The following is a 23,308-nucleotide window of genomic DNA, read 5'->3' as shown; positions in this document are numbered from 1 at the left end:
TAAATTTGTAAGAAAATATACCTGCGCATCAGAATTTTCCAAACTAGGAAGCATCAAAAAACAAAAAAAAAACAAAAAAAAACCCTCAAGTCAACTGTAGGTCTGACTTATGAAAGTCCTTCTCACAATTTAATGTTCTTAGCAAAGTTAAGCAACAATAACTCATACTGATGCCTAGATAATAAAATTTAACTCTATTTGCTTGTGGTTTAATCTTATCTCATTATTTAAAGCATTGCTAAAGAAGACATATAATACTGTATCACACATCTGTTTTCACGTTTTAGTAAGTATGCTTCATGTTATTGGTCGTCTCTGTAATTATATGCACTATGCTTTAAATATTTAAAAGCATCATTCCAAAAAAGGTACACAGATTTAGACTGCCTAAGAGCTCCCTTGCACAAAAAAGGTTACGAGGATTTCTATTCTAGACTTTTCAACCAAATGCAACAGCTCTAAGATAACCAGAGTTAATAACCCATAAACACTGTCTTGTGCCACATGTCACAGCTCACTAGCTCCCCCAACTGAACAAAATGTTCACTGGAGAATGTTAACAAAGATAAAAGAGGGCCTCCCTGGTGGTGCAAGTGGATGGGCATCAGCACTGTGAAGCCGTCTGCAGCCACTGTGGCATGGGTTTGAACCCTGGCCAGGGAGCTGACCCACAAGGTGCAGCAGACATCTCCTTTCTTGCCTGCTGCTCCCCTCAGTAGTGTATTTCAATAGATCTGCCTGCTCTGTTCCTCACTGTCTCTGGTGAATCCTCTCACATACATCCCACAATGCCTCTGGCCTGCACCCCAGCTCTTTTATGCATAAATGGATAAATCTTATATAAAAAAAAATAAAAGACTTTTAACACTAAATAAGGGCACTGCTTATTGTACTACCCAGAAAGCCTTGGAGTCACTTACCATCAGTAGAATGCACATGGGAACTGCCAATCTGGTCCACAAGCAACATGAAAACGAAGCCCAGTACTAGAGAAACACCAATGTAGGCATGCAGGTGTGTGTGGTCGTGACTGTGCTCATGTTCATGGGCAACTGGCATTTCTGCTTTGTCTGATGCAATCACATTCTGTGTTTCACTTGATTGGTGGTGTTTTCCTAGAGAAGAATGAACCATAAAGAGAAAATGTGATAACCCCTTTAAACCATTTTCCATTTCCAAGAAACTACCATTCTTTTGTATTTCAAGCTCTATTTTTTTTAACTGCAAAGAGATCCACTTCTTAGATTGTAGTCATAAACTCCTTCAATTTCAAGTACACAATGAAAATATTCCCAGGTATCTTTTCCTTTTGGCACACAGACCTTTCAACTGCCTATTAATCTCAAAACATAAGTGGAAGCAAACCACCACACAAAGTCCTATTTCAAGGGATATCATCCTAAATCCCCCTCGGTTGAGAAATTCATGCTAATTTCATTAAAAGCTACAGTGTGTTTTATTCCAATGAAAACAGGCATATGAAGAGCAATAACACTGAAAATAATTACAATTACAAGTCATCTACTTTTTACCTAGGCTGATAGAAAAACTGCAAATAATGTGCAAAATGAGTATGAAACTTTAGCTTTAAAAACATCAGGGAGCAATCACTAACTGGAAATCAAAAGGGCAGTTTAAAGTATGCATCAGGAGCAATCACTAACTGGAAATCAAAAGGGCAGTTTACAAAGCATGTCCTTCAGTCTTCATTCAGTTCTAGCTATACTATGATTCCTATGAGCCTCTGAATTATAGCAAATGACACCTGGCCAAGAAATACACTACTGGTTTATATCCACATATTTGACACCCAAAGCACAAATGCTTCAAGAACAGAATCCTTATCTTTGCTGTATTTCATGAACAGAGGCTAAAATACTAGTTATATTATAGCTTGTAATGAGATTAAGCATGTTCCACCTTTGATCAAATAAATTGCACAAGCCACTTGTAATATTTTAGATCCTACCTCAACTCTTTAAAAGTCATTTTTGAGGGGTACAAAGCACATGCCATGGGGAAATAATAAAAGTATATGCATTTTTCTAATTTCTGAAAGATTGTTTTGGTTTTCATAGTTCTTTATAAATTTTTTGGCAAAATACACATGAAATTTACCGTTACATATATATGTGTATACACACACACACACACGGATGTTACTCATGGATGAGTAACACACATATATATATATATATATGTGTTACTCATCCATGAGAGAACTCTCAGGCTATTATGTCTGTTTCATTCAGGGCATTGCTGGGTAACTCATTAGCTGACACATGTTCCACGTCATAATCCCTGGTGCAAAGTACACAAACCAATGGTGTTACACTGATTATGGCACACATCAGCATTTGCTTCTCATACCACTAACAGAGTGTTCAGCAAATCATTATGGGTTTGATTCTTTCCCTAGAACTCATAAAGAATCCTTCCAGTAAGTTCCATGAGTAGCTGAACTATTGATAAAATGTATAAGCCACCCAAAAAAAGATAACACAGAACAGGTAGTTTGAATCTAAACAGATTAACTGCCTGCTAAAACAAAAGTAAACATTCTCCAGAGGATCTTGAAAGGATGTAGAGTCTCAAATTAAAATATTCAAAATGGGGCCTCCCCAGTGGCGCAGTGGTTGAGCGCTGGGTTGCGAAGCTGCCCGCAGCCTATGTGGCGCCGGTTCAATCCCCCACTGCTCCCCGGCCACCTGAGGAGGGTCCCGCATGCCGCACAGTCCTCTCCTGCTGCTCCCCTCAGCAGTGTACTTCGGTCCTTCTGCCTGCTCTGTTCCCTGCTCTGGCTCTGGTGAATTCTCTCACACTCTCGCACTTCTGATTGTACCCTGTGCTTGTATGTATAAACAAACAAACAAATAAATAAATAAATCTTAAAAAAAAAAAAAAAAAAGATGGTGGTCTTCATGATGTTGTTTAAAAATAAATAAATAAAAAATATTCAAAATGTATAGGATACAATCCAAAATTAGATATACAAATAAATAGGAAAATTTGACTAATTATCAAGGGCAAAGAATCAATCCCAAGATAACTTAAGATACTGGAATACTCAAAAGACTTTAAAGCAGCTGTTATAATTATGCTCCCTGAGATATAAAACACACTTCAAATGTGTTTGATAGTTTGTCTCAGTAGGAAAGAAACTGTAGAAAAGAACCAAGTAAAAATTTTAGAACTGAAAACTGTAAAATCTAAAATAGTAAAATGGCCAGATGAACTCAGTAACAGAACAGAAATGAGGAAAGAATCAGCTACAAAGGTGGAGTTTAATAGTGCCAACCAAGGTCACATGGGTTACATTGTCTAAAATAGTCATTACTGGGCCTCCCCGGTGGCGCAGCGGTTGAACGCTGGGTTGCGAAGCTGCCAGCAGCCTCTGCAGCGCCAGTTTGGTTCCCGGCTGCTCCCCAGCCACCGGAGGAGGGTCCCACATGGCGCGCAGACCTCTCCTGCCGCCCGCTGCTCCCCTCAGCAGTGTACTTCGGTCCTTCTGCCTGCTCTGCTCCCCGCTCTGGCTCTGGTGAATTCTCTCACCCTCCCGTGCTTCTGATTGTACCCAGTGCTTGTATATATAAATAAATAAATCTTTAAAAAAAAAAAAAGAATTATTAAAAAAAAAAATTAAATAAAATAGTCATTACTAATCTTTTTTATTTATTTTTTTTAATTTATAGAGGCATTTTTTCTTTCTTTATTTATTTGTTTGTTTGTTTGTTTTGTTTATACATGCACTGGGTACAGTCAGAAGCGCGGGAGGGCGAGAGAATTCACCAGAGCCAGAGCAGGGAGCAGAGCAGGCAGAAGGACCGAAGTACACTGCTGAGGGAGCAGCGGGCGGCAGGAGAGGTCTGCACGCCATGTGGGACCCTCCTCTGGTGGCCGGGGAGCAGCTGGGGATCGAACCGCTGCGCCGCAGAGGTCGCCGGCAGCTTCGCAACCCAGCGCTCAACCGCTGCGCCACCGGGAGGCCCCATTACTAATCTTTTATAGACATTTGCCAAGCCCTAGTCTAAACAAACCAATTAGAAGACGGAGATGGTCAAATTAGATTGAAAAAACATGATCCAACTGTGTGCTGTATACAAGAAATCTACTTTAGATATAATGAATGGCACGGCTAGGTTAAAAGTAAAAGGATGGAAAAAGATACGCCATACAGATACTGGTCCAGGGAACACGGGAGTGACCACTACTATCAGGTAAAATAGACAAAATAGAACAAGAATAGCAGGATATTACAAAATGACAAAAAGATCAATTTGCCAACAAGAAATAGCAATCCTAAATTTCTAGGCACCTAGCCAAAGAACTTCAACATGCATAAAGCAAAAACTGATATAATTAAAAGAAGAAATAGATAAAGCCACAATCATACTTGGAGAACTCAATATTCCTAATGCAGTAGTCAACAGAACAAGCAGAAAATCAGCAGAATGCAGAAGACCAGTATAACCAAACAATTTGACCTAAGTGACATTTACAGAATACTCCGCCAAATAATGGAATACACATTCTTTTCATGTGCCCCTGGAACATTATGCAAGATAAACCATATTTTGGACCATTAAAAAAAGCATAAAAATTTGTAAGCATTCAAATCATACCAACAATGTCCTCTGACCATAATTAAATTCAACTAGAAATCAGTAACAAACATTTGTGGGGGAGGGGGTTGAAACACCCAAATACTTGAAAATCAAATAACACTTCTAAATAATACATAAGTCACACAGGAATTTGCAAGGGAAATTAGAAAGTATTTTGATCTAAATGATGAGATCAGTGATTGCCAAAGGTTTGGGGATAAAAGGAAAGGTTTCACTACAAAAGGAGGGTGTGACAGAAATGTTCTGTATTTTGATTGTAGTGGCAGTAACAGGACTCTGTATTTGTCAGAACTTATAGATGTGTACACCAAAAAGAGTGCATATAAAATACATAAATGAAAATAATAAATAAAAGATTTTTAATGATACATACAATTGGGGCTGGAGAAAACATGATAAAAGGTTAAAGAGATTGGAATGCTTAGTTTTACCAAAGTGGACTGATACAGCACATATCTATTTTCAAATGAATCCTGAAAATTCTTTTGGACCCAAAATCTGGAAAGCTGAAAATAAGAGACTGTAACCTGACCCATGGTAGCTAAATTTAACCACAAAATTGCAACTAATTTATAAGTGAATTAAATCTCAATAAAACTGAATTAAACAGCAACAACTATAACTACTATATCTGAAGCATTTCTTCCCCCTTAGCCAATGTTTCCCAAACTTGTCTAATAAGAATCATTTGACAACTTGTTCCCAGGCCACTTTCGTGGAGATTCTGATTCTATAGTCTAGGTTGAGGGCAAAGAAAATAGATTTTTAAAATGCACTCCTCCTTCAAAAACTTTTATTATTAAACATGTTTAGAAAACAATTACTGTGGGTTCCTATGAACTGGCTACTCATGGGCAACTGTGACCTATTTGCTATCTACAGTAGAACATTCCTTGACTACCTACAGAGTTTAGCTCGTATCACGAGGCAGGCCTGGGACGCATAGGCTGTTGTTGACCTGACTATGTGACTATCTCCATGGCAATCTCAGGATAACTCTGCCTGTGACAACATCATATTTTGCTGACACAAATGTCTTATGACACATGGTCACGATGTCCCCTTCCCTGTCCTTCCTAAAATTTTGTCCCCCATTCCTATCCCATCCTTTGGACCCTGTTTCTCACACCACTGTCGCATGATCAGCTTTACTAGCCTGTATGATTTCAATAAATAGCACAAGAACTTCTGCTCAGGTAGCAGTCTTGCCTTGAAACCTCCTCCACCACTGTTGTGTCCCTCATGGAGTTTCCCCCTGAAAGCGGCAACAAAGTTCCTGTTGCAACAAAGTGGCGCCCAAAACAGGGACAAATTACAATCCATAATTTTTTCTTAGCTACAAAGCCAAGCAAAAATTTAAAAAAGTTTGTCTATTTAATCACAGTCTGAATGTTTCCTATTATACCAAGACAGTGACAGTGGAATAAAAAAACATCCAAATGTTCTACTGGGATATAAAAGAAAACACTATCTTCTACATATACTTACTTTATATCTCATACTTCAAAACTTTCTATTTTTGGAGTGCTTTAAAATAAGCAAATAAGTGCAGCAGTACACGTATATCTTTATTCCCTAATAATATGTGTGATCAAAAAAGTAGAAACTACCGTTCCTGGGCTCCTTCCCCCCCCCCATAAAACACACAAATCCTCAGCCTCAGTCCTGCATTAAGACTGCATTATAACATCTGCCATTACTCTCTGCCTAGTAAACACCATTCTACCTACTTTTATGCCTTCATAAAAGCATCATCACTCTGGACCAAAAACACAATTCTTTTCCTCTACCAAGATATGAAATAGTATTTATTGTATTTTTGCCTAGTAAGAAATTTGGAAAGTGTCTCTCTTTTATACTGTTCTTTAAGTCCAGTATAGTCTTGGCATTTGAGAATTCAGCTCCAATTTAAGTGGTTTCAATTCTTCATAGGTAGCTGTGAAGCTCCATGACAAGCAGTAACCTGATTTTGCTGCGTCATAAATCTGAATCAAGCATGCATTCAAGTGGATGTGAAGGATGAAGTTACTCAGCAGGTGTAAAGCAAGTTGACTGCGCAGCATTTATTCTCACACAGCTAAACTGTTTTCTACTTATTAGTAATTAGGATAAGGAAAACCTCTAATTTTTTAGTTATCCTTTACTGCTTCAACAATTATCGACAAGTTTTCTGTAAAGAGTCCTTGAATCCAAATGTGCACATATGCATATATTTTCAAAGAACACTAAAATACAATCACTGCTATGTAGTGATACTGGGAAGTTTGACAAGTTTTGCAATAGGCCTTAAAAGAAAGATTGTGATGCTAAGACTGGAATTCATGCATTTTTGCAAATAATTCTAAATACTATTCATAAGTTGGGACAGTTGATTCACAGACAGTTCTAAGGAAATGTTAGATGTTAAAAATGTCCAAAGATCTGTTTCTAAGAACACTTTCCAGGAGAGAAACTCTACGGCAAACATGAGCTATGTTCAGAAAAAATACCACTACGCTTTTCCTTTCAACTCTCCATGTCAATAACATATCTCAAAGAAAGCCCTTCTCCCTCTCACCCTCAAGAATATCTTCATAAAGTGCGTGTACTCCTTCAGGCACGATGACCGCCAGGGCAGTTCCACAGAGAAGGCCAGCACCCAGAACAGTCACCAGTTTTAGTCGCTCCTGGAAAGAAAAAATAAGGAACTGTTGAAAAGACTGATGAATGGGGAAAAGTTTCTGAAGCATCTGTACTCAAGGCCATGAACTATTCATTTGTGAGACCATAATCTGTACTGGCCAATGAACATGAAAAAGGGTCAGCTTCATGAATAATTAATGCCAATTAAAACAAGGAGATGCCATTTTTCAAGTTACTAGATTGGCACCATGTTGGGAAATCTGTCTACTATTAATGATGGGGGAAAATGGTCACCCTTGTCTAACACTGAAAAGAATATAAATTGCTGTGACCTAATGGATTGCAACTTGGCAGTTTTAAGCCTCAAAAATGTGAATTCTTTGATCCAGCAATTTCACTTCTAGAATTTCATCCCAAGAAAGAACTATGCAAGGATGACCACTGCACTTATCAAAAATGCAAACTTGAAAATAATATAAATGTCCAAGAGAGGAAATTGGCTAAACTATAATACTTGGTTACAATGCCATAGCACTAAACCATTAAAAAGTATAATACAGCTCTATTCATAATATAGAAAATCATGATGTACTGTTCTCAGGAAAAGGCTGGTGGCAAACAATATGTATTGATAATCTTATATTTGTATAAAAAAAGTATACATATGAATGCATTAAGTACACATTAACACATTTTTACTTTGTAATTTATAAATATATAACAATTTATAAAACATTTGTAATTTTTTCACAATGAATATATATTACTCATACAATGAAAAAAGTGTTCAGTTCAATATTAAAATGTCCTTTGGTTTTTTAAAAAATCATTTCGTTGAAAAAAGATGGACATAAAAAAGCAGGTATTTAATGAATACAACTTGACATGAATATATCTGCAGAGCCACCACTACCATCAATGCCATAAATGTTCTATGGTTATAATCTGACTCAATCCCATTTTCCCTTTATACTCAGATTTCTTTGAGAGGTTGCCTTCTGACATAAAAGGCAAAGTTTCAAAATTTCTTAAAGTACTCATGTACCATATATGGCTTCCGTGACTTAGCACTATGAAAAATCACCTTAAAAACTACAATGGGTAACTACGTATGTATCTCATGAAAAAGTTTCAACAATTTAAAGGTACAGCATGTACTTTGCATTTCTGTTTTAGTTTCCCTTATGAAGTTAGCAAAAATAACAGTAACTGTATTAGACCTGCTACTGAACTTCTGACTGAAGTTGGGGAGAATACACACACTCTCTCTCTCTCTATGGGAAAATGGGTACTTAGCTAAAAGGCTGGTTGAAACATTACTATTTCCCTGTGTGGGAAAAAGACGGGATCTATATTTCTTTGGGTCTCTATTGAAAACAGGAGAACTACAGCTACGTCAGCATCAACTAATTGTTGTGTTTAGCAAGAAGGGAGTCCCCACCAATCCCTGCAACCCCCCCCCATCCCAGATCAGTCCTTCAACAAATTCAAGATGGCCATCAGCTACTTAAAAACAGTATCTTCTGAATGCATCCAGTGGCTGGCGCACTGGCTTGGGAGACAGAACTGACACCATGGCCAAATCAGTCAACATCTCAGCATCTCAAATTTTCTTCTGTAAAATAAGAATACATGTCTCATGAAGCTATCAGTGGAAGTGATTAAAGCTGATCAGAAAAAATGACATCAAACAGTTGGTGCTACTATTTAATATGGAACTATTCTTTAAGAGTCTTTGTCTTTTCCAGGTTACTAAACTCACCAAAGCACTGCTAATCACAGCATTCACTTGAGACAAACTGTCAGAGCACAGGGAGTACAAGATGGAAAAACAGCTGTGTTCTGTGTAAAGGGTGACACGGTGATTACTTAGTCTTTTCATGGTTCTAACCTAACCAATTTGACACTTTCTGGAGATTCATATGAATTCACAATTCATAAAAGTCACCATTGTCTTTAACACAATTCAGAAATATAAAGTTTTATTCCTAAGGAAGTACAAAGATAAGGGTAAAACTGAATCTGACAAGGCATACCATTACATTTTAGGGACCTGGTTTAATTAACTCCCCAACTCAAACTAATGAGTAAGTTGCCAGAGAAGAGAATTATCCTGTCAGCATTTTGACTATGCTCTCCTTTGGGAAATGGAAAGGAAAGATACCTCTGTAATTTCAAATTAAGGAAGAAGTGATGAAAGGGGTCTACTTAAAAAGAGAGTTATTTACTCTCGAGAATTACTTGGGTAATAGCTCAAAATATGCACAAAAATTAATTCTTGATGTATTATATACCTGAGATAAAACCTAAAACTCAAAAGGCTCTAGAAGAAAATATAGAATATGATCTTGGGATTGGTAAAGATTTCTTAGTGAGGACATGACGAACACAAACCATAAGAGAAAAAAATTCAAAATCAAAATTTAAAAATATTTGGTGATCCATTAAGAAAAGCAAGACAAGCTACATACTAGAAAAAAATCTTCACAATATCAGCAATGGAAATACACACACACATACACACACGTCCACCCCTTCAGGTTGGAGGGACAGAAATCAGAATAGTGGTTGCCTCTGGCAGGAGGGTATAACTGGACAAGGTAGTGGCAGGAAAGATTATCTGGAAAGTGGCACCAGGATATTTTTTAGAATAGTCTTCATCTTGTTTGAGATGTGAGTTACACTTGTCAGGATTCATCAAATTGTATTTACATCTATACCTTTTTAAAATAATATATTACAAAAAAAATAGCTGGGTAGTTATTTACTTAGTCAAAACTTCTGAAAAGATTAATTTTAGAACTATTTAATTTTAACATGGCTTCCTCATGGCAGCTCTCAGATGAAGGAATATGAAAAAGTACTTAGTCCAGATTTTTGAAAAATCATTAATCTTGAGACACAAAAATTTAAAATGGAATTAACTACCAAAGTTATCAACATAGTTCAGGAACTAGAACAAAATGTAAGAAATAATCCTCTCAATATAGAAAGAATCAAAGGCCAAAGATGAAAAATGATTTGCCCAAGATAACACAAGGTTAGAAATCAAGAGACATGACTAAATATAAAATTGTAATCAGCTGTCCAGTGTATTCCAAGACAAAGTCCATCAGCTAGCACAATATATACAATCTGTAATATAAAATTTACCTCTTGGGCCTCCCTGGTGGCCCAAGAGGGTTAAGTCTCAGCACAATCACACCAAGTTCTGAATTTGATCCCCAGCTAGGGAGCTAACCCACCTATGGCACAGCACATCTCTCCTGTCTTGCCCACTGCTTCCCTTAGCAGTATATTTCAGTAGATCTGCCTGTTCTGTTCCCCACTCTCTCTCTGGTGAATCCTCTGGCCTACACTCCAATTCTTCTACACAAAAATAAAAAATAAACCCTTTAAAAAATAAAATTTACCTCTTAAAAAAGGGTAACATTCAATCACACAGTCTCTTTAAATAGTGTGAAACAGCAAAATCCCTTAGCAACAAGAAGAAAATCAGAATTGCAATTAGTTATAATTGTTCTCTAGTAATAGTTTCCAAACTGTCCATGGCAAAATAAGAGAACTAAGAATCATGTAATGAGCTTTTCATATTTTATTTCTTAATTGTAAAAGATTCTTCTTTGTTCTGAGATTACACTTTACCTACCTTTGTGATTAAAATATGCTTTGTTTTAAGAAACGATGGTGACAATAGTTATTATTTTTAGTGTTCTTACACGGCAAAATTAAAAGCAGGCAATCATGTATCAATTCTCCTGAATTTCAAAAATATTACTGGCCTATGAAATCCAAAAGTCTGGAAACCCTGACCTACAATGTAAGCATGAGAGCTGTATTATAAGAAATTCACAAAGAATTTGAGAATTTGCAGGAAGATATCACTAAAGTAAACCTGAGTGTATCATCTAGCTTTGTAATATTTCCTTGGAGTAAAGGTGAGCTAAAATTACTGTATTGTGTTTTCAGTTCTTTTTGAAATTATTTAAAGCACGCTATTTATCAAATGAAATTAAATACCCACTGTCCTTATTACCCCTTCCACAAAAATTGTAAATTTCCATGAGGGCAAAGATTTTTGTTTTTAATTTATTGCTGAATTCAATTTACACGACAGTAGTTGGCACATAACAGATTCTCCGGAAACATTTATTTAAAGAACGATGCAAGGGACTAGAAACTTGGAACCCACCACTTAGATGGCTCCAATCAACAAATACATTAAATCACAGGAATCTCTTTAGAATATTTGTATTGGTGTTGATTAATAGGCTTAACACATTCCTTATAAGTGTAGCCACATCAAGAATTTTCAGTGGTCGGGCCACCCTGGTAACACAAGGGTTAAGACACAACCTATGAAGCAATCCGCAGCACCAGTTCGATTCCCAGCCAGCCAGGGAGCAACCCACATGGTACAGCAGACCTCTCCTGCCTCGCCCACTGCTCCCCTCAGCAGTGTACTTTGGTCAATCTGCCTGTTCTGTTCCCTACTCTGTCTCTGGTGAATTCTCTCACCCCCACACCTCTGGTCTGTACCCCAGCTCTTTTATGCATAAATAAATAAATCTTTTTTTAAAAAAAAGAATTTTCAGTGATTAACTGACTCAGAATTTATGATTTGGTTCAGGAGTTATACAACTATATATAATAAAGAACCACAACAGCAGTCCACCAAAGTTAACGTGAGACAGTGCTGTTATTTGTCTTTTTTTTTTAAATTAATTTATTTATTTATACAAGCACTGGATACAGTCAGAAGCGCGGGAGGGTGAGAGAATTCACCAGAGCCAGAGCAGGGAGCAGAGGAGGCAGAAGGACCGAAGTACACTGCTGAGGGGAGCAGCGGGCGGCAGGAGAGGTCTGTGCGCCATGTGGGACCCTCCTCCGGTGGCCAGGGAGCAGCCGGGGATCGAACTGGCGCCGCAGAGTCTGCGGGCAGTTTCGCAACCCAGCGCTCAACCACTGCGCCACAGGGGAGCCCTGTTATTTGTCTTATTAACACAAACAACTTATACGACATCTACATTTTTTTAATGGAGCTCGAAACCATACTCAGTCATTGTTTCAATCTTCAGCTAAGCAATATAAAATTACTTGTACTATAAAACTTTTATCAGCCTGTTAATTGTGTACTAATTTGTTCATGGTAGAAAGGCAACACTTTCAAAGAAAAGCATCAGTAGTCAAAAATAAAAGCATCATTGCCATGTAGTTTCAGTTATTTTTTAAAAAGTCCTTTGCATCTAAATCATTTTAACTCATTCTGATATGGCTCTGTGTTATTTGTACAGCTGTCTTCTTTCATACAACTTCACAAGTTGGGATTCAGTATCAAAACTGTGATTGTGTCAAAGTTATCAACATGCCAACAGGTTCTCTCCTTCGTTTACAGTAAATCATTAAAAGGGTGTATTTAAATGAAGTACAAATTCCAAATGTAGTTCAAGATGAAAAGAGTTCCCAAACCAACAGTTTCTGTCAGAGAAATGAAATATTTGCTCAAGAGATGCATGAACTATGCAATGTCATTGTTTTATGTTCTCATTTTACAATTTCATAGCTGTAGCCTGGTTAAATCAAAGGACTGACCACATCTATTAATGAAAAAACAACAGCCTGTATTCAATGCCATTTAAAGTCAATTTAATTTTCTTGGCAGACACCAACCAAGTAGTTAGATGCTTTTTTTTTTCCTCGCTTATATAAACAATCAACAAATTGTTTGACTGAATATAAAATAACAGTTTTTAAAGTGTTTAACATTGAAAAGTTTATTTCAATTCCCCTTGTACAATGTTCATTTTAGTAATGAAAGCATTAACTATGGTATTCTTAAAATTAAAGATGCTTCTGGTGGTGTAAGACTGATCCCGTCAAAACTTTTGGCACCAAAATGAAATATCTTAGAGGACAGAATAGCTCTTGTTCAAATAACAAAGCTTTCTCCACATCTTATAAACAAACTTGTTTCAATAAGGAGATATTGTTATAGGACAGGGAGAGGGGCAGCCCAAACCCCGCAAACCTGCCTATTCTAAATGGGTTCTGCCATCCGTCGCATCAACACAAAATATAGGAGACTTTAATGGGAAGGAACTTTAATAAAACTAGGAAACAACACAGGTAAGGCAAAGAGTCTAGTTTCTAAATCAAGCATCCAGAGTTACCCGTCCCCTTGTGGGTAAAACTCCATCCATATGGGATCGGCCCAGAACAAGGCCCCAAAGCCTGCCACAAGTCTAAAGCATCTTCCGGTGGGGACCCACAGAAAAGGGTCAGAAACAACCAGACAAGCCTGGAAGGAAAACAGCAAAATCAACATCAAGATAAAAGCTGCCACTGTCACCTCCCCATGGGTCTCACCCACATCTGTCACCCAGTCCACGACCAAAAGACAAGTGCAGTTTCTTCACGTGTCTCCTGGCTCCATCCTGCTTCCTTCCTCAGTCTCTTCTGCAGCTTCTCCTCTTCCTGCTCAGCTCCACCCTCTCTTGGGTGGGGCAGGGAACCTCCCCCTTTCCTGGGGACCACCCTTTTACAATATGATTGTCAATATCCACCACATTATCTCTGCTAAGTATCAGTAACAGGTAAAGAAGAAAACTCAAATATGAAACTTTTTCTTCAAGTCCTTAAAATTGAGCCACGATGCCAAAAACTTCTGGCCTCTAAACAGTAACAACTGTGTGACCCTAGACAAATTCACTGGCCTCCGTAAGAAAGGACTATTACGACCACCACTACCACCATAGAGGAGGGCCAATATTAGCTCACTTAGCAGGGAGTAACTATTATTACTGACCTTCAACATCATAGGGAGTATGCGGAAAAATTTCAACAGCCCTCCCCTACAAAAATACCAAAACAAAACCCAGCTACCTGATAAAGGTGAACAATGGGAAAATGCTTACCATTTTGCCACTGGCATACAGGCTTCCCCTTTCTTAGTTCATTTGTCATAAAGGTTACCAAACAGGTTCTAGGAAGTAATAACAAGGCATACTAATCTTCTAATTGGCATTTCCTCCAATCTTGGAAAACAAGACAAATTCGTTTCCTTTGCAAGAAGATGTGGTACATAAACACAATGGAATATTACTCAGCAATCAAATAAGATAAACTCATGCAATTTGCAGCAACACGGATGGAGCTAGAAGGATCATGCTTGCAAAATAAGCCAGAAAGAAAAAGAAAAATACCAGATGTTCTCACTCATAGCAGGAAATTAGAAAACCTAAATAAGGGACAAGGAAAAAGACTATAATAATGTAAAAATCAAAATCAACAAGCAACTAAAAACCAGAGACACACGGTAGGGGGCGGAGGGGGGAGGGAGTAAGATCAAAACAAGAGGGATGGGAATTGTATGGGGACAAAACCAAAATGAAAATGCATACATTGCGCAAAAATGAAAAATGATGTAAAAAATACAAAGAATTTTTTAAAAAAATTTAAAATTTTTAAAAAGAATCCTTTCTAAATGTAAAAGGAACTTCGTCACTTAACAAGTTCTAGGGTGACAAGCAATATTTTATTAATATCACTTCTTCCAATCTTGGAGGAAACAAGACAAATTTGTTTTTCTGTTGAGTTAAACGTAAGTGGAAACCCCTAAGATAGCTACATGTGACTACAAAACAAAAACAAACAAAAATCCACTGGGACAGAACCTGGAAAATACTGGCAACGAACATCATTATCATTACTATATAAGATGACAATGAAACTGAAAAAATGGAAATAAAAATATATTTTCCCTGTCAAATTAGCAGTCTTTAACAATAATACCCAATGTTTCTGAGAATACAGTTTATCACCTGCATGTTAGGAAAATCTGGTATTTTAGATTAAGAAACTTCTTAAGAACATATATGCCCTTTTACACCATCACTTTAGCTTTGAGGAAATAATGTAAAATATGACCATAGCTTTAGACACACAAATGTTGACTATTATGGCAAAAACTTTAAAACAAGTTAAATCTGTATACAAAATAAATGAATGTAATAAAGACTTTACAACCCTTCAGAGGGTTGAGCATCCAACGGCGGGGAGCGGTAAGAACAGAAAGACAAAGAAACACAGTGGACACCGGTGGTGGGTTATGGTGAATTGGTGGCGGTGGAACTGTGGTAGTCATACCTGATGGACTACCACATGGAGGTATTCAAATATTACCTCAACTAAAACTAAGTTAAAAATATATACTTTTAAAAATGCCTAGCATGTGTTTTCACTAATAAAGAAAAATGCTTATGATATACTACCAGGTAAAACGAAGGAGGATGTGTTGTAATGATTTGAAATGCTTTTCAGTCTCCCCCTTGTCATCATGTTCTAACTTCATGTACTTGATCCCCACCTTTTCTGATTTGTTGTTTTTAGTTTTCAAAAAAATTACAAACCAGATAATTGCAGCCCGGAAGTTCTAGACTGGCAACAATAGACTGCATTGTTTGTTATACACAGTGATTGGAGTAATATATTTTTTAAAAAATTTATTTTATTTATGCATATAAGAACTGGGCAACAGGCCAGAGGTATGGGGAGCTGAGAGGATTCACAAGAGAGTGGGGAGCAGAACAGGCGGATCTACTGAAATACACTGCTGAGGGGAGCAGTGGGTGAGACAGGAGAGGTCTGCTGCGCCAGGCAGGGTTGCTCCTTGGCACGGGGATCAAACTCATGTAGCAGTGGCTGCCAATTGCTTAATAGCAGTATCTTTAACCCTGCGCCACCGGGGAGGCCCTGGAATATTTGAATTAAAAGTCAAAATAGGGCCTCTCCGGTGGCGCAGCGGTTGAGCGCTGGGTTGCAAAGCTGCCCGCGGCCTCTGCGGCGCCGGTTCGATTCCCGGCTGCTCCCGGCCACCGGAGGAGGGTCCCACATGGCACGCAGACCTCTCCTGCCGCCCGCTGCTCCCCTCAGCAGTGTACTTAGTCAGTCTGCCTGTTCTGTTCCCCGCTCTGACTCTGGTGAATTCTCTCACCCTCCGCGCTTCTGACTGTACCCAGTGCATGCATAAATAAATGAATAAATGTTAAAAAAAAAAAAAAAAAAGTCAAAATGTAGGGCCTCCCCAGAGGAGCAGCGGATGAGCGCTGGGTTGCGAAGCTGCCCGCAGTCTCTGCAGCGTCGGTTCGATCCCCGGCTGCTCCCCGGCCACCTGAGGAGGGTCCCACATGGCGCGCAGACCTCTCCTGCCGCCCGCTGCTCCCCTCAGCAGTGTACTTCGGTCCTTCTGCCTGCTCTGCTCCCTGCTCTGGCTCTGGTGAATTCTCTCACCCTCCCGCGCTTCTGACTGTACCCAGTGCTTGTATAAATAAATCTTTAAAAAAATAAAATAAAAGTCAAAATGTAAAATTTAGAAGACTTCCTATTAAAATATCCAGATTTCCAGCTTCTGAAGAGCAGGAAGATTTGGTAACACCAGGGCTGACATACTCAACAGCGACCTCCTCTAAAGTTGACCACCCTTCTTGCCACTCCCTTGTGGCCCAGGCACTGCCACTGAAGGTCCAGCTGCCATTTATCATGCCACTTGAACTGTTGTATCTTACCCCAGGTCTGATTCACTGTTCAATTTCAGTAGCAAGTTGATTTTGTGATCAACCCATTATCTAGTTGTATTAATTAGGGTCCAATCAGGAAAGAGAAGTCATATAGTACTTTGAACAAGGGAAGTTTAATATAAAGAATAACTAGGATAGGAGACTAGAGTAATGAGAAATGAGCTAGTGAGAGAAAGCTAGCGAATACAAGAATAGCAAAAATAAGGAGCAGCAACTACCCTAGGACTGAGATGAGTGCTCAAAGAAGTCCCACGAGGCTGAGATGTAGACAGTACTGGAAAGGAAATGGCTGGGGCTCAATAAATAGCTGTAAGAGGTTTGGAGACCAAATCCAATGCGTCCCTGTGCCCCCCTCGCAAGCTCTCTCCAAACACATCACTTTTCCCAGCACCTCCATGGCTCTCCACACCCGAGGTGGAAGACCAATTCTTAGGTTACCTGGGGCATTCTTCAAAAGTCAACTCATTCATGTAGCAAAAGACTTTTTTTTGACAGTTTCTTATAGTCAACAAAGATACCTTTACGGCTCTTATCACTTGGGAAATTTCAGGGTTTTAGGTGCTCTGTACCAGAAATGAGGACAATGACCAAATACATACTTCTTATTATTAATCATAGTATGACAGGCAGAAAAGTTTCTGTGGTCCACTGGAGTCTGCACTCAGGGGTGTCAGGTAAAGTTACTCACAGAAAATGTTTCACGAAACAGACTCTCCTACAAAACCGTCCACAGTAGGTTCCAGGGGGAACTCCTGACTGCCAAATGTTAAACAGGAGTGTGGGGCTTGAAAAGTCACCTTCATGGCAGAGGCTGGGCACCAGGAAGCCTATTTGGAAGTGGGAGACGCCCTACATGCTGCAGGAGCTGGAGCTGGGGAGGCCAGGTATACTGTAGAAGCTGGCACTGGGGAGGGTGCCTATGCCATAGGTGTTGGTGCCAGAGAAGTCTGCTGAGCAAGCATGCCAGAAACAAGAAGGAAAGTTCTTCTTAAGATTTTTCTACAGTATCCTCTATTAACAAAGTGTAACATTGTGCCAGCTGACAAAAAACAAAAAAATTTTAAGGACCCAGATCCATTTTTACAGAGTAGCCATGTAGAGTAAATGGAAGTCGAGAGGCAATAAATTGATAACTGACACACTAACCTACTAGCGTTATATAAAAAATTACCCTGGCACTGGGGGAGAGCCAAGGACAGTAGAGAGCAAGTGAAATGCGTGCTCTTCAAGCTATCTATTTAGCTAATCAAATACTTTTCTGGTCCTTTAGATTAATGAGGTCTCTCAAAGGAAAAGTTCTGCACAAGAGAAGTGCTACCAATGTTATTCTCCTTACTCTCTATTTTAATACCAATATTTATTATTTACTATGTCAAGCATGTTCTATCATAATCAATTTACGTGTATTAACTCATTTAATCCTCACACTATTTTGAGGTAGATACTTCTATTATCCCCACTTTCAACAAAAGTACAGAAAGCTCAAGCACTTTGTCCACTCACATAGCCAGTAAATGGCAGAGCCACAATCTGAACCTACACAGTCTAGCTATAGAATTTACACCTTTTTTAAAAAGATTTTTTTATGCATACAAGAGCCAGGGTGCAGGCCAGAGGTGAGGGGGGCTGAGAGGATTCACCAGAGACAGAATGAGGAGTAGAATGGGCAGATCTACCACACTGCTGAGGGGAGCAGCGGGAGAGATAAGAGAGGTCTGCTGCGCCATGTGGGTCACCTCCCTAGCCGTGGATTGAACTCTTGCTGCAGTGGCTGCGGATAGCTTCATAATGATGAAACTTAAACCCTTGCGCCACAAGAGAGGCCCAGAATTTATACTCTAAGGCACTACGCTAAGCTGCTTAGCAGCTTATTTCATTGTTTCATTTTTTTGCTTTTAGTACCTGTCTTCTTCCTCCAGCTTGCCTTTGCCAAATGCATAAAGAACCAATGGAAAGAACATACAACAAGGTAGAGAAGTTAGGGTATAATTTTTTGGTTATTAGAAAACTTGAGAGTTTATAACATTGAGAGTTTGTAACATTGAGAGTTTATAACAGACCTTTTGATGTAATCAGTCCATGCTTAGCCTCCAGACATGTCACTTATACATCTATATAATCAGAGTCAAAAATTTCAAACTAATACCTATTTCTATTTCATTTCAATAGACAGTGAATATCAGTATTCAAGGAAAACTGAGATTACTATAATTCCACTATAGCTTTTAAGAAATATCTGCGCTCACCCTTGACATTGTCAACTTCTTAGCTGGAAGTCCAAGCTGAGCTGTAGAAGACCTTAAACTCGTTATCATTCAACAAAGCCTCATATCTAAGTTCTTCAATTAGAGTAGATTTAGACTGTGACATAGAGAAGCTTTTGAATACACCTCAGGTCTTCTGCCTTAAAAGGATGTCAATTCTTGAACAGTTTTATCTAGAATTGACTAACTGTAATTATGTCAAGTATGAAATTAATCTTGGATAGTTCAAAAAGGGAACTGCTTCAGAATCCAATTTGGCAGGTGTTAATTTAAAGGACACCTAAGACATATTCAGTCCTCTCTTATAGATTTCAAGACTGGAGATTATTTACCTCTATAGTTCGAATTCTACTACACTAAGCATGAGAAAAGAAATGCACCATGGAAGAGAAAAATGTTAACTGATGTTAAAGATATTCCTAATTTCGGATAATAAAGAGGTAAAGATATTCCTAATTTCAGATAATGGTGGTGGTGTTAAGATGTTACTAATTTTGAGCCTCCCTGGTGGCGCAGGCGGTTGAGCACCATACTGTGAAGCTGTTCACAGCCTCTGCAGCACGGGTTTGATCCCGGCCGGCTGGCGAGAATCCCACATGGTGCGGCAGACCTCTCCTGTCTTGCCCACTGCTCCCTTCAGCAGTGTATTTTGTCAGTCTGCCTGTTCTGTTCCCTGCGCTGTCTCTGGTGAATCCTCTCACCCTCCCACACATCTGGCCTGTACCCCAGCTCTTGTATAAATATAAAATAAATTAAAAAAAAAATGTTACTAATTTGGGCAGCAAACGGTGCCAATTTAGACCCATCATGCTTTCATTCCTTTATTCTGTGTTTATTAGGAAAGGAAATAAGCCCTTTAGGACTGGGTATCAAACTGGCTTAGTTTCAAATCCCACCTCTACCAGTGTTTGTGATCTCTCCAAGCCTAAGTATGCTCAGCTGTAACAGAATCTATCTCATATTCTTGTCCTGAGGATTAAATAAAATAATGTATACCTGTGCCTGGTACACAGAAAGAGATCAATAAGCATTAACTATTAGTATTATGCAGATAAGTTTCAATGTTATCTCCCATATATTTAAGAGAAAATAAAGTTTTTCAGAAAAATAATATTGAATCAGATTGTATCTAGATTTTTATCTGATCTAAACTTAGTTTTATCAAGCAGAGATCACTAAAAGACAATAACCTTTTGAGAATAATCTGAGGAAAACAAAATTACTGAGTGCTTTCCAAATATGGGTAAATTAAAGAGAATGTAATTTTTTTTTTAATAGAGGCATGTTTTATTTATTTATTTGTTTGTTTGTTTTGTTTATACATGCACTGGGTACAGTCAGAAGTGCGGGAGGGTGAGAGAATTCACCAGAGCCAGAGCGGGGAGCAGAGCAGGCAGAAGGACCGAAGTACACTGCTGAGGGGAGCAGCAGGCGGCAGGAGAGGTCTGCAAGCCATGTGGGACCCTCCTCGGGTGGCCGGGGAGCAGCCGGGGATCGAGCCGACACTGCAGAGGCCGCGGGCAGCTTCGCAACCCAGCACTCAACCGCTGCGCCACCGGAGAGGCCCAAAGAGAATGTAATTTAAACTATTAGATTTTAAAAACTAAATTCCAAAAACATGTAGAACCTATTGCCCTACCATAAGAGAATAAACCATTAATACACCATAGATGCAAGAGTCCCTGAAAATGCAATTTTGTCAAACCTACTTCATAAAGCAACAATTGCTGGCGAAAAAAACATATTGAACAAATATGTTCTTTAGACACAAACTTTTGATTGGTGGTAACTATTGTGAATGGATCAGTTATGGTAATTAGACCCAAAAATAAAACTACGACATGAAAGAACAAAACAAAGCTTAAAATGAGAATATACTGAAGAAAGTTAAGACTAAGAAAAACACTATAAAAACATGAGGTTTAGGGGTAAGTCCTAGTCTCTCCAAGTGGAACATTCAAGGTGAATAGGAATGGGCCTCCCTGGTGGCGCATGGGGATAAGATGCAACCTACGAAGGTATTCGCAGCCACTGAAGCATGAGTTTGATCCCCAGCCAGAGAGCTACCCACATGGCACAGGAGAACTAGCCTGTCTCGCCTGCTGCTCCCCTCAGCAGTGTATTTCAGGTCAGTCTGCCTATTCTGTTCCCCACTCTGCCTCTGGTGAATCTTCTCACCCCCAACCCCATACCTCTGGCCTGTACCCCAGAGGTATGCATAAATAAATCTTTAAAAAAAGGGGGGGGGCCTCCTTGGTGGCACAAGGGGTTAAGACACAACCTATGAAGTTATCTGTAGCCACTGCAGCACAAGGTTGATCACTGGCCAGTGAGCTACCCACGTGGCGCAGCAGACCTCTCCTGACTCGCCTGCTGCTCCCCTCAGCAGTGTATTTCAGTAAGTCAGCCTATTCTGTTCCCCACTCTGTCTCTGATGAATCCTCTCACCCCCACACTTCTGGCCTGTACCCCAGCTCTTGTGTGCATAAATAGGTAAATATTTTTTAAAAAACAAACAAAATAAAACAAAACAAAAAAACCAAGGTGAACAGGAATGCCAAGCCCCAAACAAGACCTTTCAGTTTCCAAACTGCTGATATGTTTCTACGATTTTAGTGGAAAGAAGGGGAGTTTAAAAATTACAATTCAGAACACAATTGTAAGAATGAAAATCTTTAGGTTTTTGTAATCAGTACTGAAACTAATCCTCAACATGTTCTGAAGTTCTTATTTTAGATACAGTGTGCTAATATTGTTTCATTATATCCTCAACATAAATCTTCTAAGGTCATTTACCAAAAGAGACATGGTTATTAAGTAGTTTGCTAAAAAGTTTTTTTTTTTTAAAAAAAAAGCTTGTTAAAAAGTAGAGACAACCCAGTGGCGCAGCAGGTTGAGAGCTGTGTTGTGAAACTGTCTCCAGCCTCTGCAGCGTGGGTTCAATTTCCGGCAGGCCAGGGAGATACCCACATGGTGCGGCAAACCTCTCCTGTCTCTCCTGCTGCTCCCCTCAGAAGTGTGTTTCAGTCAGTCTGCCTGTTCTGTTCCCCACTTTCTCTCTGGTGAATCCTCTCACCCTCCTGCACCTCTGGCCTGTACCCTAGTTCTTGTATAAATAAATAAACCTTAAAAAAAAAAAAAAAGAGGGCCTCCCCTGTGGCGCAGCGGTTGAGCGCTGGGTTGCGAAGCTGCCCGCAGCCTCTGCGGCGCCGGTTCAATCCCCGGCTGCTCCCCGGCCACCGGAGGAGGGTCCCACATGGCGCGCAGACCTCTCCTGCCGCCCGCTGCTCCCCTCAGCAGTGTACTTCAGTCCTTCTGCCTGCTCTGCTCCCCGCTCTGGCTCTGGTGGATTCTCTCACCCTCCCGCGCTTCTGACTATACCCAGTGCTTGTATAAATAAAACAAACAAACAAACAAACAAATAAATAAATAAATAAATAAATAAAAGAAAATAGCTTAAAAAAAAAAAAGTAGTGACAATGATTTTGAACTACACCACCTCTCTCTGACAGGGCCTTTAGAAATGTGTACATTATTAATCATCTTAATCCTTTACTGAAGTTAGAGTAGAACTATTTTCACCCATCCCTGTGGATTATACTGTTATCACACATGAAAAATGTATCATTATAATCCAAACTGGTCTGTAACAAAAGAAACTGAACGGAAAGCTGATGAAAAATTTTACAGGAGTGTGACTATTACATATAATTAATATAAGTACATGTATGTCTGTTAAATCTAATAACAATTCATTTGAACTTGTATTCTGCATGGTTTTTTTTTTTTCACTTCATTTCTTAGTACTTCATTTTTACTAATATACTGGTTTGTAGTGTTAAGAAATTAAACACTAATTATTTGCCAGAGTTTGAGGAACATGCACTAGAGCTCTGGTGCAAACACAGCTTGCTCTCTGTTACCAGCTCTGTGACAAAGAGGACACAAGCTCTGGTAATCAATATAAAATCCCACTTTGGCCAACTGTTTATACTTTAACTTCAATCATCAATCAGGTCACCTGCTAAACTAGGTTTTATTGGTAGTTAGATTGCAGGCTCTCAACTTAGCACTTTTATTTAGACCCAAAGAAAACTACTCATTAACAATTAAATCTGGGCCTCCCCGGTGGCGCAATGGTTGAGCGCTGGGTTGCGAAGCTGCCTGCAGCCTCTGCAGCGCCAGTTCGATCACCAGGCGAGGGTCCCACATGGTGCACAGA

General features: G+C 39.1%; 1 protein-coding gene across 1 annotated transcript in view; it reads right to left on the bottom strand.

The window, feature by feature from the left end:
- The window catches only part of SLC39A9 (solute carrier family 39 member 9), a 39,870-nt gene that overhangs the window by 12,035 nt on the left and 4,527 nt on the right, over positions 1-23,308 (bottom strand). Inside the window, exons 2-3 of the mRNA XM_037503569.2 lie at positions 7,183-7,291; positions 921-1,115 (exon numbers count right to left, since the gene is read on the bottom strand). Of these exons, the coding sequence (XP_037359466.1) occupies positions 921-1,115; positions 7,183-7,291 (304 nt within the window). The remainder of the gene's footprint in view (positions 1-920; positions 1,116-7,182; positions 7,292-23,308) is intronic.

This window comes from Talpa occidentalis, unplaced genomic scaffold (genome assembly GCF_014898055.3).
Source record: "Talpa occidentalis isolate TD23 unplaced genomic scaffold, MPIMG_talOcc4v2.1 talOcc4.11, whole genome shotgun sequence".
In the NCBI taxonomy this organism is placed as follows: domain Eukaryota; kingdom Metazoa; phylum Chordata; class Mammalia; order Eulipotyphla; family Talpidae; genus Talpa; species Talpa occidentalis.
The sequence above is the reverse complement of the archived record's forward strand: the minus strand, read 5'-3'. Positions and strand labels throughout refer to the sequence as shown.